Genomic DNA, 11,667 nt, shown 5'->3' with positions numbered 1-11,667 from the left:
TAAGTATGCATAGCCCCCGACTGCTCGGGGGAACGGACCCAGAATGTCCAAACCCCAGACCGCGAAAGGCCATGACAGGGGAATGGTATGGAGAGCCTGAGCTGGCTGGTGAACCTGCTTTGCATGGAACTGGCATGCCCTGCAGCGCCGAACCAGCTCGGAAGCATCCTGGAGAGCTGTAGGCCAGTAGAAACCTTGCCGGAAGGCTTTCCTGACCAGCGTGCGGAACGATGAATGGCCACCGCACTCGCCCTCGTGGACCTCAGCGAGAAGATCGCCGCCTTCTGCCCGAGAGATGCATTTCAGGAGGACACCTCCTGCGCTACGTCGGTAGAGATCCCCATCTACTATGGCATAGCGTTTGGACTGCCGAGCAACCCTTTCGGCAGACGCCTCATCCCCAGGTAGGAACTTTTCTTTCAAGTACCCTCGGATGTCAGACATCCACGAGGCATCTTGAGAACATTCGGCGAGCACAGCGCACTCGCCGGACGGCGGCGCCCTGACGGGGCTTCCCACTGAGGGTACCGCCGGGGTCCCCTGAATTGAGTTCGAGGTTTCCCCTTCATCCTGTTCGGCAGGCAGGACGGAAGGCCGTGCGAGTCTTTCTTCAAAGACTCCGGCAGGGGCGCGCGCACGTGAGGAGGCCAGGCGAGAGAGCTCGTCGGCCGGAGCGTTGTCGCGGCGAGGGATATGCCGCAATTCGAGGCCGTCGAAGCGTCTCTCGAGCTTTCTGACTGCATCCACGTACGCTGCCATTTGAGGATCCGTGCACTGGTACTCCTTGGAAACCTGGTTGACGACCAGCTGGGAGTCCCCTTTGACCAGGAGGCGACGAATCCCGAGCCCCACCGCAGCCCGGAGGCCGGCGATGAGACCTTCATACTCCGCCATTTTGTTGGATGCGCGGAACTGCAACTGTACGACGTACCGGAGCTCTTCACCTGTTGGGGAGGTGAGAACCACTCCGGCCCCTGCGCCTTTCAGCGAGAGGGAGCCATCGAAGTGCATAACCCAGTACCCGGGCGCGTCGTGCCCAGGATAGGCAGAGATCTCTTCTGGGATGACGCAGGGGACGGGCGTCCATTCTGCCAAGAAGTCGGAGAGTGCCTGGCTTTTGATTGCCTGGCGACAGACGAAGTGTAGGTCGAACTCCGCCAACTCAACCGCCCATTTGACAATGCGCCCGGTGCCCTCCCGGTTCCGGAGAATGGGTCCCAGTGGATAAGTGGTAACCACCGAGATCTTGTGCACCTGGAAGTAGTGGCGCAGCTTCCGGGAGGCGACGAGCACGGCATAGAGTAGCTTCTGCGCCTGGGGATACCTCGTCTTGGCCTCCCGGAGGACCTCGCTGACGAAGTACACCGGTCGCTGTACCCGGCGGGCCCGGATGGTGGCCCCACCCGGGGGGCTGCCACAGCCCCCAGGGTCGGTGGTATGGTCGGGGCTAGCCGGGCACTCGGGCTCGATTCCTTGGCTAGGAAGAGCAGTGTGTTCGGGCTCGACCCCTTGCCCAGGGGGAGCCGCGAGGATAAGTGAACGGTCGGGGGCCTCTGGGAGCTGGGACCCAGCACCCGGCCCTGAACATTCGTCACGCTCCACCACCAGCACTATGCTCACGACCTGAGGAGTGGCCGAAACATAAAGTAGTAGGGGCTCACCTTGGGAGGGAGCCACCAAAACGGGTGGCGAGGTAAGGTACTTTTTTAAGTCGTGGAAGGCCTGCTCGGCTTCCGACGTCCAGTCAAAACGACCGGATTTCTTCAAAAGCTTGAAGAGGGGGAGCCCTCGCTCCCCGAGCTTGGAGATGAAGCGCCCGAGGGCGGCCATGCAGCCGGCGAGGCGCTGGACCTCCTTGAGTCGAACCGGGGGTCGCATCTACTCGATGGCCCGGATCTTCTCCGGATTGACCTCGATTCCTCGGCCAGAGACCAAGAAACCAAGGAGCTTGCCCGCCGGCACCCCGAAGACACATTTCTCCGGGTTGAGCTTGAGGCGGGTAGAGCGGAGACTATTGAAAGTCTCGGCAAGGTCCTTGAGCAGGGTGGCGCGATCTCGGGTTTTGACCACGAGATCGTCGATGTAAGCCTCGACGTTGCGGCCAACCTGCGAGTTAAGAGCCATACGAATGGCGCGCTGGAAGGATGATCCAGCGTTGCGCAGGCCGAAAGGCATTGACATGTAGCAATAAGTCCCCACCGGGGTAGTAAAAGCAGTTTTTTCCTCGTCCCCTACGGCCATGCGAATCTGGTGATACCCAGAGTTTGCATCTAGGAAGCACAAAAGATCACATCCCGCAGTTGAATCTACGATTTGATCAATGCGAGGTAAGGGGAAGGGATCTTTATGACAAGCCTTGTTAAGGTCGGTGTAGTCCACGCACATGCGAAGCTTGCCGTTGGCCTTCGGGACGATGACTGGGTTTGCTAGCCAGTCGGGGTGGAGGACTTCTCGGATGAATCCGGCGTCGAGGAGCTTGCGGACCTGCTCGCGGATAAACTCCTGGCGCTCTGGCGCCTGCCGCCGGACCGTCTGCTTCACTGGGCGGGCGTCCGGACTCACAGCCAAGTGATGCTCGATCACCTCCCTAGGGATCCCGGGCATGTCGGACGGTTGCCAGGCAAACACGTCCACGTTAGCCCGGAGGAAGGCGACGAGCGCGCTTTCCTATTTGCCGCCCAGGTTGCTGCCGATACGGACAACCTGGGTAGCATCTTCGCCCACCTCGACCTGCAACTCAACCTGCCCGAGGGGCAGGGAGTGCCCGGGAGTTACTCCACAGAAAGGGAGGGACGGCTTTAGGCGTCGGGAAGATACTTGCAGCTTCTCAAAAGCCTCTTTGGAAAGGAGGTTGAGGCCGGCACCACCGTCGATCAGCACTCTGCCGACCTTAACATTGCAGATAGTGGGAGACACTACCAGAGGTAGCCGTCCCACGGCTGCAGTACTGACGGGGTGATCAACCATGCTGAACGTGATCGGAGCATCCGACCACCTCAGGGGTCTTGTGGCCTCCTCGCTCGGGGTTGCCGAGCACACTTCGCGCCGCATGACCTTGATGCCACGGCGCGAGCAGGGTGTGTAAGCGCCCCCGTCGATGAAGGCGACCGCATGCTCGGGCTCCTGGAAGCCGAGCTCGGCGTTGTTGGGGACGACCTCGGTATCGCCTCCTCCGCGGGACTCGTCGCGCTCCCTCTGGCGCTGCTCCACGAGTCCTTTGACCGTACGACACTCTGTGAGATCGTGCCATCTGGTCAGGTGTATGGGACACCATTTACCTGGCTCGGGCCCCGCGGGAGCGGGGGCCCTTGCTGGAATAGGAGCTCGGCCAGGGGCCGGGACTCTTGCTGGAGCTGGCGCCCTAGCCGGGGCCGGGGCCCTCGCGGGCACAGAGGCCCGAGGAGGAGCCCGAGCAGGGGCCTTGACGGGGCGCCGATCGACACCCGACTGACGCTCTTGCCGGTGATCGGGCTCTTGCGGTACCCTGTGAGCGGGGACTTGGGCTGGCTCGACGGGAGCTGCCTCGCGCTTCCTTCTGTTTTTCTTTTCCCGCTTATCAAAGCGGGAAGAACTTGGCTGATCGGGAGCGGGGCGAGGAGCATGCCACGCCCTGGCCTCCGCAGCCTTGGCGCACTTATCGGCCAGTGCGAAAAGTTCCGCAGGGGTCTCGATCTCGTGCGTACCTAGCTTCTCGAGCATCCGCTCGTCACGGACGCCCTGCCGGAAAGCAACAATAACAGCATGGGGGCCACTCGCGGAATAGTGTTGCGAACCTGGCTAAAACGCTGTATAAATTGCCGTAGCGTCTCCCCTTCCTGCTGTTGGACGGCGTGGAGGTCGCACTCCAAACCGGGACGTGCGAACGTGCCCTGAAAGTTGGCCACGAATTGGTGGCACAAGTCATCCCAGGAGCTGATGGATCCTGGGGGTAAGTTCATAAGCCAAGAGCGGGCGGAACCCCTCAAGGCAACATGAAAATAGTTTACCATCACCTTTTCGCTGCCTCCGGCCGCTTGGACGGCCGTCTTGTAGATCTGGAGGAACTCGACGGGGTCGATGGACCCGTCGTACTTCTCCGGCAGCTCGGGGCGGAACTTGGAAGGCCACCTCACCCGGCGGAGCTCGGTGGTGAAGGCACGGCAACCGGTGCCGTACCCTGCAGCACGAGCGGGGGTTCTCGGTGGCGAGAAGCGGCGAGCCGGGGATCCCCGGTGGTCATGGGCCGGGAGAGAGGAAGCCTGGTCCTCTGCCCCAACCCCCTGCCGGGTCTCCCGCTGACGTTCGAGAGTGACTCGGGCATCTTCGTGGCCCCTCCGCTCGTCAAGGTGCAAACGAAGGTCCCGGGCTCCGGACATGGCCAGGGGGACGGCACTCCGCCTGGAGACCCCTCGGCCCGTGCGGGTGTTGCCCGCTGAGGAGCCGGTTCTGGCGGCACCGTGCTGAGAAGTGGCGCGAGGACTCCCGGCCTGCACCTGGCGACGAGCAGTGCCGACCAAAGCGACGACATCTTGCATCCACCGGCCTTCCGGAGTGTTTGGCGTGGCCTGAATGGGCGGGTGTCGGAGGAGAGCTTGTGCCGCAAGCAACGCGCTCCCTGGGCTGGCCTCACTGAAAGCGAGCCTACGCCGAGGCGGCACCCGACGTGGTCCAGAGGCAAACCTGGCGGCCGGGGTCCCGACCACCTGCTGGGGGTCGGAAAGTACGTCGGCAGCGGCGGCGGCGCTGATGGGCCCAGCGCCTTGATCCCCTTGGGCGGGAAAGACCGCACGCGTGGATGGCGGCTGCCGCGGGTACGCAGCAGCGACGGGGCTTTCTTCGTGGGGCAGCGTTCCGTTACTGGAAGTGGAGCCGGAACGCTGGAGACGGTGCCCACCGGCCATCTTTTCCTGTGGAGAAAAAAGTGAAACAAACAATCCAGGGATATTCCCCCCTACCTGGCGCGCCAGCTGTCGGAGAGTGAACTCCTGTCGCAGGGATCCCGAGAGACCCCTTTTTAGAGATTCGGCCGGGGGGATGATCCTGGAAAAGCTTGTGTGGGAAATAATCGGGAACGGAAATAAATGCGATGGCTGGTGGGAGACGATCACCCTAATGCAAGGAAAAGTGGGTACGCCGGGTTTTAGACAGGTTCGGGCCACACGGAGGCGTAACACCCTACTCCTGTATGAGCGCTATATTTATCCTTGAAGGGGATTCTTCAAGGAGATATCTGGTTCTAAGGGGAGAACTGTTTACAAAGAGCTTGAGGCTCTTCTGTTCTAGCTTAACTTGAGCTGGTTCGAGTGTCTGTCGATCTATCTTTGGCTTGGTTCGCCGGAGATTGTTGGTTGTCTGGTCTCTTGGTCGTCTTGTGGTCGGGGGCTCTTGCTCTCTTCTTTTAGTGTTCTCCATCCTTTCCTTTTATAGGCGCGCCGACCTCAACATATCCTGAATGGGAAAGAGGGGACACGAATGCCAAGGTGCCACGGAGAAAGGCGTAATCATTTCATCTTGGCGAAGTGACAGGGGCGGTGGAGAAATGCGGCGCGCCTTCGACCACCAGCTGCTGCGGAAGCCTCGGGTCGCCCTAAAAGGGGCCCACCGGGTAGCCTCAGAGGTGCCCAGTGCGCCCACCCTGTCTTGTTCTTCTGCCAGGGCAGGGTGGCAGGCGGAGCGCTTCGATTCTGGCAACGTTATCCCGAGGCACCTGGATGAAACGGGACGGGACCCGTGCATTTAATGGACCCACGGCCCCCTGCCAGTGCATGGCAGGGTCTGACACTGGGGCGTGGGCAGCTGAGAATGTCAGGATGTCAGGATGTCAGACCGCGCGTGCCTATTAAATGCGGCATTGGGCCTTTGACTGGATGACACCCTGACGACGGGACACTTCGGGTCGTTGAATGATCTTGCGCGAACCTTCGGGGCACCGAGTCCTCGGGGGCTGCCACGTGCAGCCCCGAGCACTCTCTCCCGAGCACTTCGGTGGGACCTTCGGGGCACCGAGTCCTCGGAGGCTGCCACGTGCAGCCTCGAGCACTCTCTCCCGAGCACTTCGGTGGGACCTTCGGGGCACCGAGTCCTCGGGGGCTGCCACGTGCAGCCCCGAGCACTCTCTCCCGAGCACTTCGGTGGGACCTTCGGGGCACCGAGTCCTCGGGGGCTGCCACGTGCAGCCCCGAGCACTCTCTCCCGAGCACTTCGGTGGGACCTTCGGGGCACCGAGTCCTCGGGGGCTGCCACGTGCAGCCCCGAGCACTCTCTCCCGAGCACTTCGGTGAGACCTTCGGGGCACCGAGTCCTCGGGGGCTGCCACGTGCAGCCCCGAGCACTCTCTCCCGAGCACTTCCTTCTTGGTATTTGGGCTCTGCGAATCATCGGGGAACTAGGGTGCTCGGGAACCAGAAGCGGCGGCCCCGAGCACCTTCTCCCGGGACTTAGCTTCTACCTACCTTGCAGGGTGGTGACATGTGGTGGATGGCCGGCCTGGCCTCGGGACTTAGGGACCCCTGGTTCTAAATACACCGACACCCACGATCAACTCTCGACTCTGACTCCGACTCGAACTCAGCACACATACGAACGGCGTTATAGCCATATACGAACCGTATACAAACTCCTTACTTCCGCACTGCGTGAAACGAGTCTCTAAGGCCCATGACAAGGATTAAGTCCAACATACTCTCTCTTAATCTTGTCGTGGGTCAGGATCACGAACTCCCAAAAGATGTCGCATGACCGCCAGCTTCACCGCCGGCAATGCCTTCGTTAGAGCATCAGCTCGGTGCTCCTCCGTGCAGATGAAATCTACCTCAATCTAGCCTTCTTCAACATACTCACGGATGAAATAAAACTTGGTATCAATGTGTTTACTGCGGTCATGAAACACTGGATTATTCATCAAAGCAATCGCTGATTTGTTATAAACAAATAATTTGACTGCTTTGGGCTCTTCTCCTGTCAGCTTCCCCAATAGACTTCTAAGCCACAGTGCTTGGCATGCCGCCGCTGTTGCCGATATAAACTCAGCTTCGCGGGAAGACAAAGCAACTGTTTTATGCTTTTGCGAGTTCCATGTCACCAAGCTGTCATTAATGTAGAAAGTCATACCTCTAGTACTCTTCCTGTCATCCATGTCACCAGATAGATCACTATCTGTGTAGCCGGTGATCACCTTTGTTTCTCCTCCTCTGGTATACACAATACCATAATGCATGGTGCCCTTTATATACCGAAGAATTTGCTTTACTGCCTTGTAATGCATCACCGTGGGCATCTCTATGAATATGCTTGCCACCCCGACAGCAAATGAAAGATCATGTCTTGTATAGAGTAAATACCTTAGGCAACCGATGATGCAACGATACTCAGTTGCATCAACCAATTGTCTATCTGGATCCTTATGCAGTTATGCCCTCTGTTCCATGGAGAATTTTGTGGGATTGTAATCCAGCATACCGAATTGACCAAGGATCTTCTTCGCATACGTTGTTTGCTTGATTGTAATTTGCCCATCTTCTTACACTATCTCAATTCCGAGATAGTAATTGAGCAATTCGATATCGGTCATATCGAACTCACTCATCATTTGCTGCTTGAATCCCATGATCTCTTCTGGACTTTCTCATGTCTCAACGAGATCATCAACATATACTCCAACATTAACTCCATGCCGGCATGTTCGTCTTGTGTATATGGCGTGATCTTGAGCACACTTCACAAATCCAAGTTGTTTTAAGCTTCTATCAAGCCGGATATTCCAAGTTCGTGGCACTTGCTAGAGTCCATACAACGCCTTGCTGAGTTTGAGCACAAGATTCTCTTTGTTCTTCACTACAAATTCCTCCGGCTGGGTAACGTATACTTCCTCTTCGAGCTCACCATTTAAGAATGCCGATTTGACATCCAGATGATGAACTTGCCAACCTCGGTTGGCTGCAACAGCAAGGATGACGCGTACGGTGTCCAGCCTAGCCACCAGTGCAAACACTTCATCGAAATCGATTCCTTGCCGCTTCACATATCCCTTCGTGACCAACCTTGCCTTGTGCTTGATCACATCTCCATCTGAGTTTTTTTTTTCAGTTTGTAAACCCATTTGAGCCCAATTGGCTTGTGACCAGCCGGCAGCGCTGTGAGAGTCCATGTGTTATTCTTCTCTATGGACTCGATCTCCTTGTCCATGGCGTCCTCCCAGACCTGCTGTCCAGCAGCCTCAAGGTAGCAAGACAGCTCCTCCGTCTCCACGAGCATGACCACAGCTTCCATGTCTTCATCGAGATCGACCCTTGGAGAATCTCTCATGATGTCATCAATGTGGTTGTATCGAACATGTCCTTCATCTGTGCTGCTACTCTCGCTCAATAGCGGTGTGGCTCGATCATCCACTGGCAATTCAGGTGCTGGCAGCACCACTAGATTGGTGGGGTTTTTTGAGAGTCAGCTGTCGTGTGTGTCGCAGCGCGTCTCCTGGTTACTGGTCCTTCCGGTGTCACCTCGCCGGCCAGCGGAGTCGATGAAAGAGCTTGATCATCATGTGCCACTGTCGTTGGCACACCTGCCAGACCACCCGCGAGTAGCACAGAACTGCCCACCGCCGGCTCAGTTCTAATCGCCTCCTCAACATCAAAATCAGACGGCTCTCCGCCACCTGTTCTTGTACACTAGTTCCACTCCATGCTTTCATTGAATTTAACATCACGGCTTACATGAATTTTCCTGCGTCTTGGATCAAAGAGACGATGCGCCTTGCAGCTGTCCTCGACGCCAAAATACACCATCGGCTGGCTTCGGTCGTCGAGCTTCTTCAAAAATGGCGTTGTCATCTTTGCGTGTGCAGTGCAGCCGAACACACGAAGGTGCGCCAATTGCGGCTTCCTTCCGTTCCAAGCCTCGAACGGGGTTCGTTCGTCTAACACCTTCATTGGCAAGCAGTTTAGCAGATACACCGCTTGCCCCACCGCCTCCCCCCAAAACCTTCCAAGCACGTTCATGCTTTTGAGGAGGGACCTCACCATCGCCATCACGGTTCTATTCCTCCGCTCCACCACGCTGTTTTGTTGTGGCGTGTATGGTGCGGTGATGTGCCGTTTGATCCCAGCCTCCTCGTATAACTGGGTGAACTCAGCAGAGAGGAATTCACCACCGCGATCAGTCCTCAATGTCTTGATGCGTTTCCCGCTCGTGTTCTCAGCTTGCAACTTGAACTTTCTGTATACGGAGCAAGCTTGGTCCTTCGACTTGATCACGAACACTCACATCCACTGTGAGTAATCATCAACAATTAACATGAAGTAACTGTTATCGATGAGAGTCAAAGGTGTGATCGGACCGCAAAGGTTAGCATGTAGCAGCTCCAGTGGCTTCTCCGCCCTGAAATTTGCGTACTACTCGGCGAGAACGAACTCGCGTATCTCAACAAGAAGCAAATAGAACGTCAAACAACAGAAACTCGATGAGAACAATAAAACAAGACAAAAACTCTCTGGAGGAAATTTTAGACTCTATTCAACTTGTAATTTGCACGAGTCTGTGTCTTGCTTACAAATTAGAGATTACAACTCAAATTTATAGTGACCTGCTAACTCCGAATCCTAACACGAATCGTGCCATCTCACGATCCGACTCTGAACTCTAACTTCGACTCGAACTCAGCATACATACGAACGGCGCTATAGCCGTATACGAACCGTATACGAACTTCTTGCTTCTGCACTAGGGTGAAACGAGTCCCCAAGACCCATGACAAGGATTAAGTCCAACAGATTTTGAAAAGCAAATTATGAAAGCAGATTGTTTATTTTAATTTCAGTTTTTAAAACTACCTTTCAAAATTTAAAGCTAAAACAAATAGGACTTAACAAGAGTTTCTCCTTTCTTTGCACCGTTATTCCAAACACCTCTGTCATATCTATGTCCTCCTTCAACCCTGTTGGCAACTCCCAATCAAAATGGTACATGAGGTTTGCTAGCATAATCTCCAAGGTGGCTACTGCAGAGTGAATCCCTGGGCACATCCTTCGTCCTGAGCCAAATGGCAAGAAATGGAAGCTGTTACCCTTGAAATCAATGTTGGTGGTGGGATTATCCCCAGCCATGAATCTCTCGGGTAGGAACTCATTTGCAAGTTCCCAATAGCTATCGTGCCTGCCAAGTGCCCAGGCATTGACAATGACGCGTGTCTCGGCCGGGATTGTGTAGCCATCGATGCTGCACGCGTATCTGGAGAAGTGTGGGATAAGAAGAGGCACTGATGGGTGCAGCCGGAGTGTCTCCTTGATGACAGCCCTGAGGTAGGCCATGTTAGTGAGATCGTCTTCTGTGACTATTTCTTTCCCCTTGGGCACACTCCCCCTCACCTCTTCTTGTAGCTTGGCCATAAGGTGTGGCTTCCGCATGAGCTCAGCCATGGCGAACTCTAGAGCCATATACGAGGTGTCGGTGCCCGCTTCAAACATGTCCTGAAATGGCACCATTGGATGGTGTTGAATCGATCATCGCATAAATTAGAGATGCATATATGGACATGGTAGATCGACATATAGTACCAATCTAACACTTACTATCAAGATGGCCTTGATATGGTCCCTGGTGAGGCCATACTCGTGTTGAAGGGACAGGAGGACGTCGATGAAGTCGCCATCTTCTTGCTCGGCCTCTGTATTATCCTCACGGTGCACTGACCTGGTTGCATGGCCGTCGATGAGCTCGTCGAGCAGATGGTCCCACCTTTTCCTCACCCGCCTGGCCTTGGCACACACCGCCTTGCTGAGCAGCTCGAGCCTCGACAAGCTCGGGAAGTAGTCCTGGACGTTGAACCCTCCCAGGAGCGCCGCATTGATGTCGGTGAGCTCCCGGAACAGCTTGTTTCGGCCCTCCTCCTGGGAGAACTTGCCCGACACGGCGCGGCAGATGAGGTTGTTCACGAACGAGTGCAGCAGCTCGCTCATGTCCACCGGCGCGCGCGCGGCCGCCGCCTTGCCGAGCCTGCGCATCACCAGCCGGACCTCCTCTTCCCGGGCCGGGCGCTGGGATCGCACCTTCCTGGCGGTGAGGAGGTGCATCGTCACGAGCTTCCTGGCCTTGAGGGAGTGCTCGCCGTAGGGTGCGAAGCACGAGTCCGACGCCCCGTACATGATGATGTCCGCGACCATGGACCGCGGCCGCGACGCGAAGACGTGGTCATGCGTGCGCAGGACGGCCTCAGCGGCGCGCGGCGAGGAGACGACGACGGTGGGCACGGCGCCGAGGTGGAGGAGCATAAGGTCGGGGCCGTGCTTGGCGGCCAGGCCGGCGAGGGAGACGTGGGGGAGAGCCCCCATGAGGTGCAGGTGCCCGATGACGGGGAGCTTGCCCGGCGGCGAAGGGAGCTCGCTCAGCAGCTCACCATCACCGCTCGCTCTCCTTGTTGACGCAGCAAAGCAGAGAAGGAGCGGCACGAGCACTAGAGCGAAGAGCAAGGCGAGGAAGAATGCTCGTGGAGCTGCTCCTTGATGGATCAGCTCGTGTACCAGTACCAGCAATACGTGAGCCATTGCTATGTTTCAACGTTAACCGAGGGTTATCGATCTTAACTTGTGTGTAGTGATAGCTAGTAAAAACCAAGCTGTTTATGGAATAATTTGAGAGCTGCTCTTGTTCCGAAAATTATGAGTGCTGCTACTTGAGACTTCTAGGTGCCTTTTATAG

General features: G+C 56.7%; 1 protein-coding gene across 1 annotated transcript; it reads right to left on the bottom strand.

Annotated features, from left to right (window-relative positions):
* Positions 1 to 9,563: 9,563 nt before the first annotated feature.
* On the bottom strand, positions 9,564 to 11,617 carry LOC133914438 (indole-2-monooxygenase-like). Its single transcript, XM_062357542.1, has 2 exons — positions 10,542 to 11,617; positions 9,564 to 10,439 (listed from the first exon to the last, which is right to left on the bottom strand). The coding sequence occupies exons 1-2, from the start codon at positions 11,511 to 11,513 to the stop codon at positions 9,807 to 9,809; spliced, it is 1,605 nt and encodes a 534-aa protein (XP_062213526.1). The 5' UTR covers positions 11,514 to 11,617; the 3' UTR covers positions 9,564 to 9,806.
* Between the last annotated feature and the right edge of the window lie 50 nt (positions 11,618 to 11,667).

Source organism: Phragmites australis, chromosome 4 (assembly GCF_958298935.1).
Source record: "Phragmites australis chromosome 4, lpPhrAust1.1, whole genome shotgun sequence".
Classification (NCBI taxonomy): domain Eukaryota; kingdom Viridiplantae; phylum Streptophyta; class Magnoliopsida; order Poales; family Poaceae; genus Phragmites; species Phragmites australis.
Note: the sequence above shows the minus strand (reverse complement) of the source record. Positions and strands in the feature narration are given on the sequence as shown.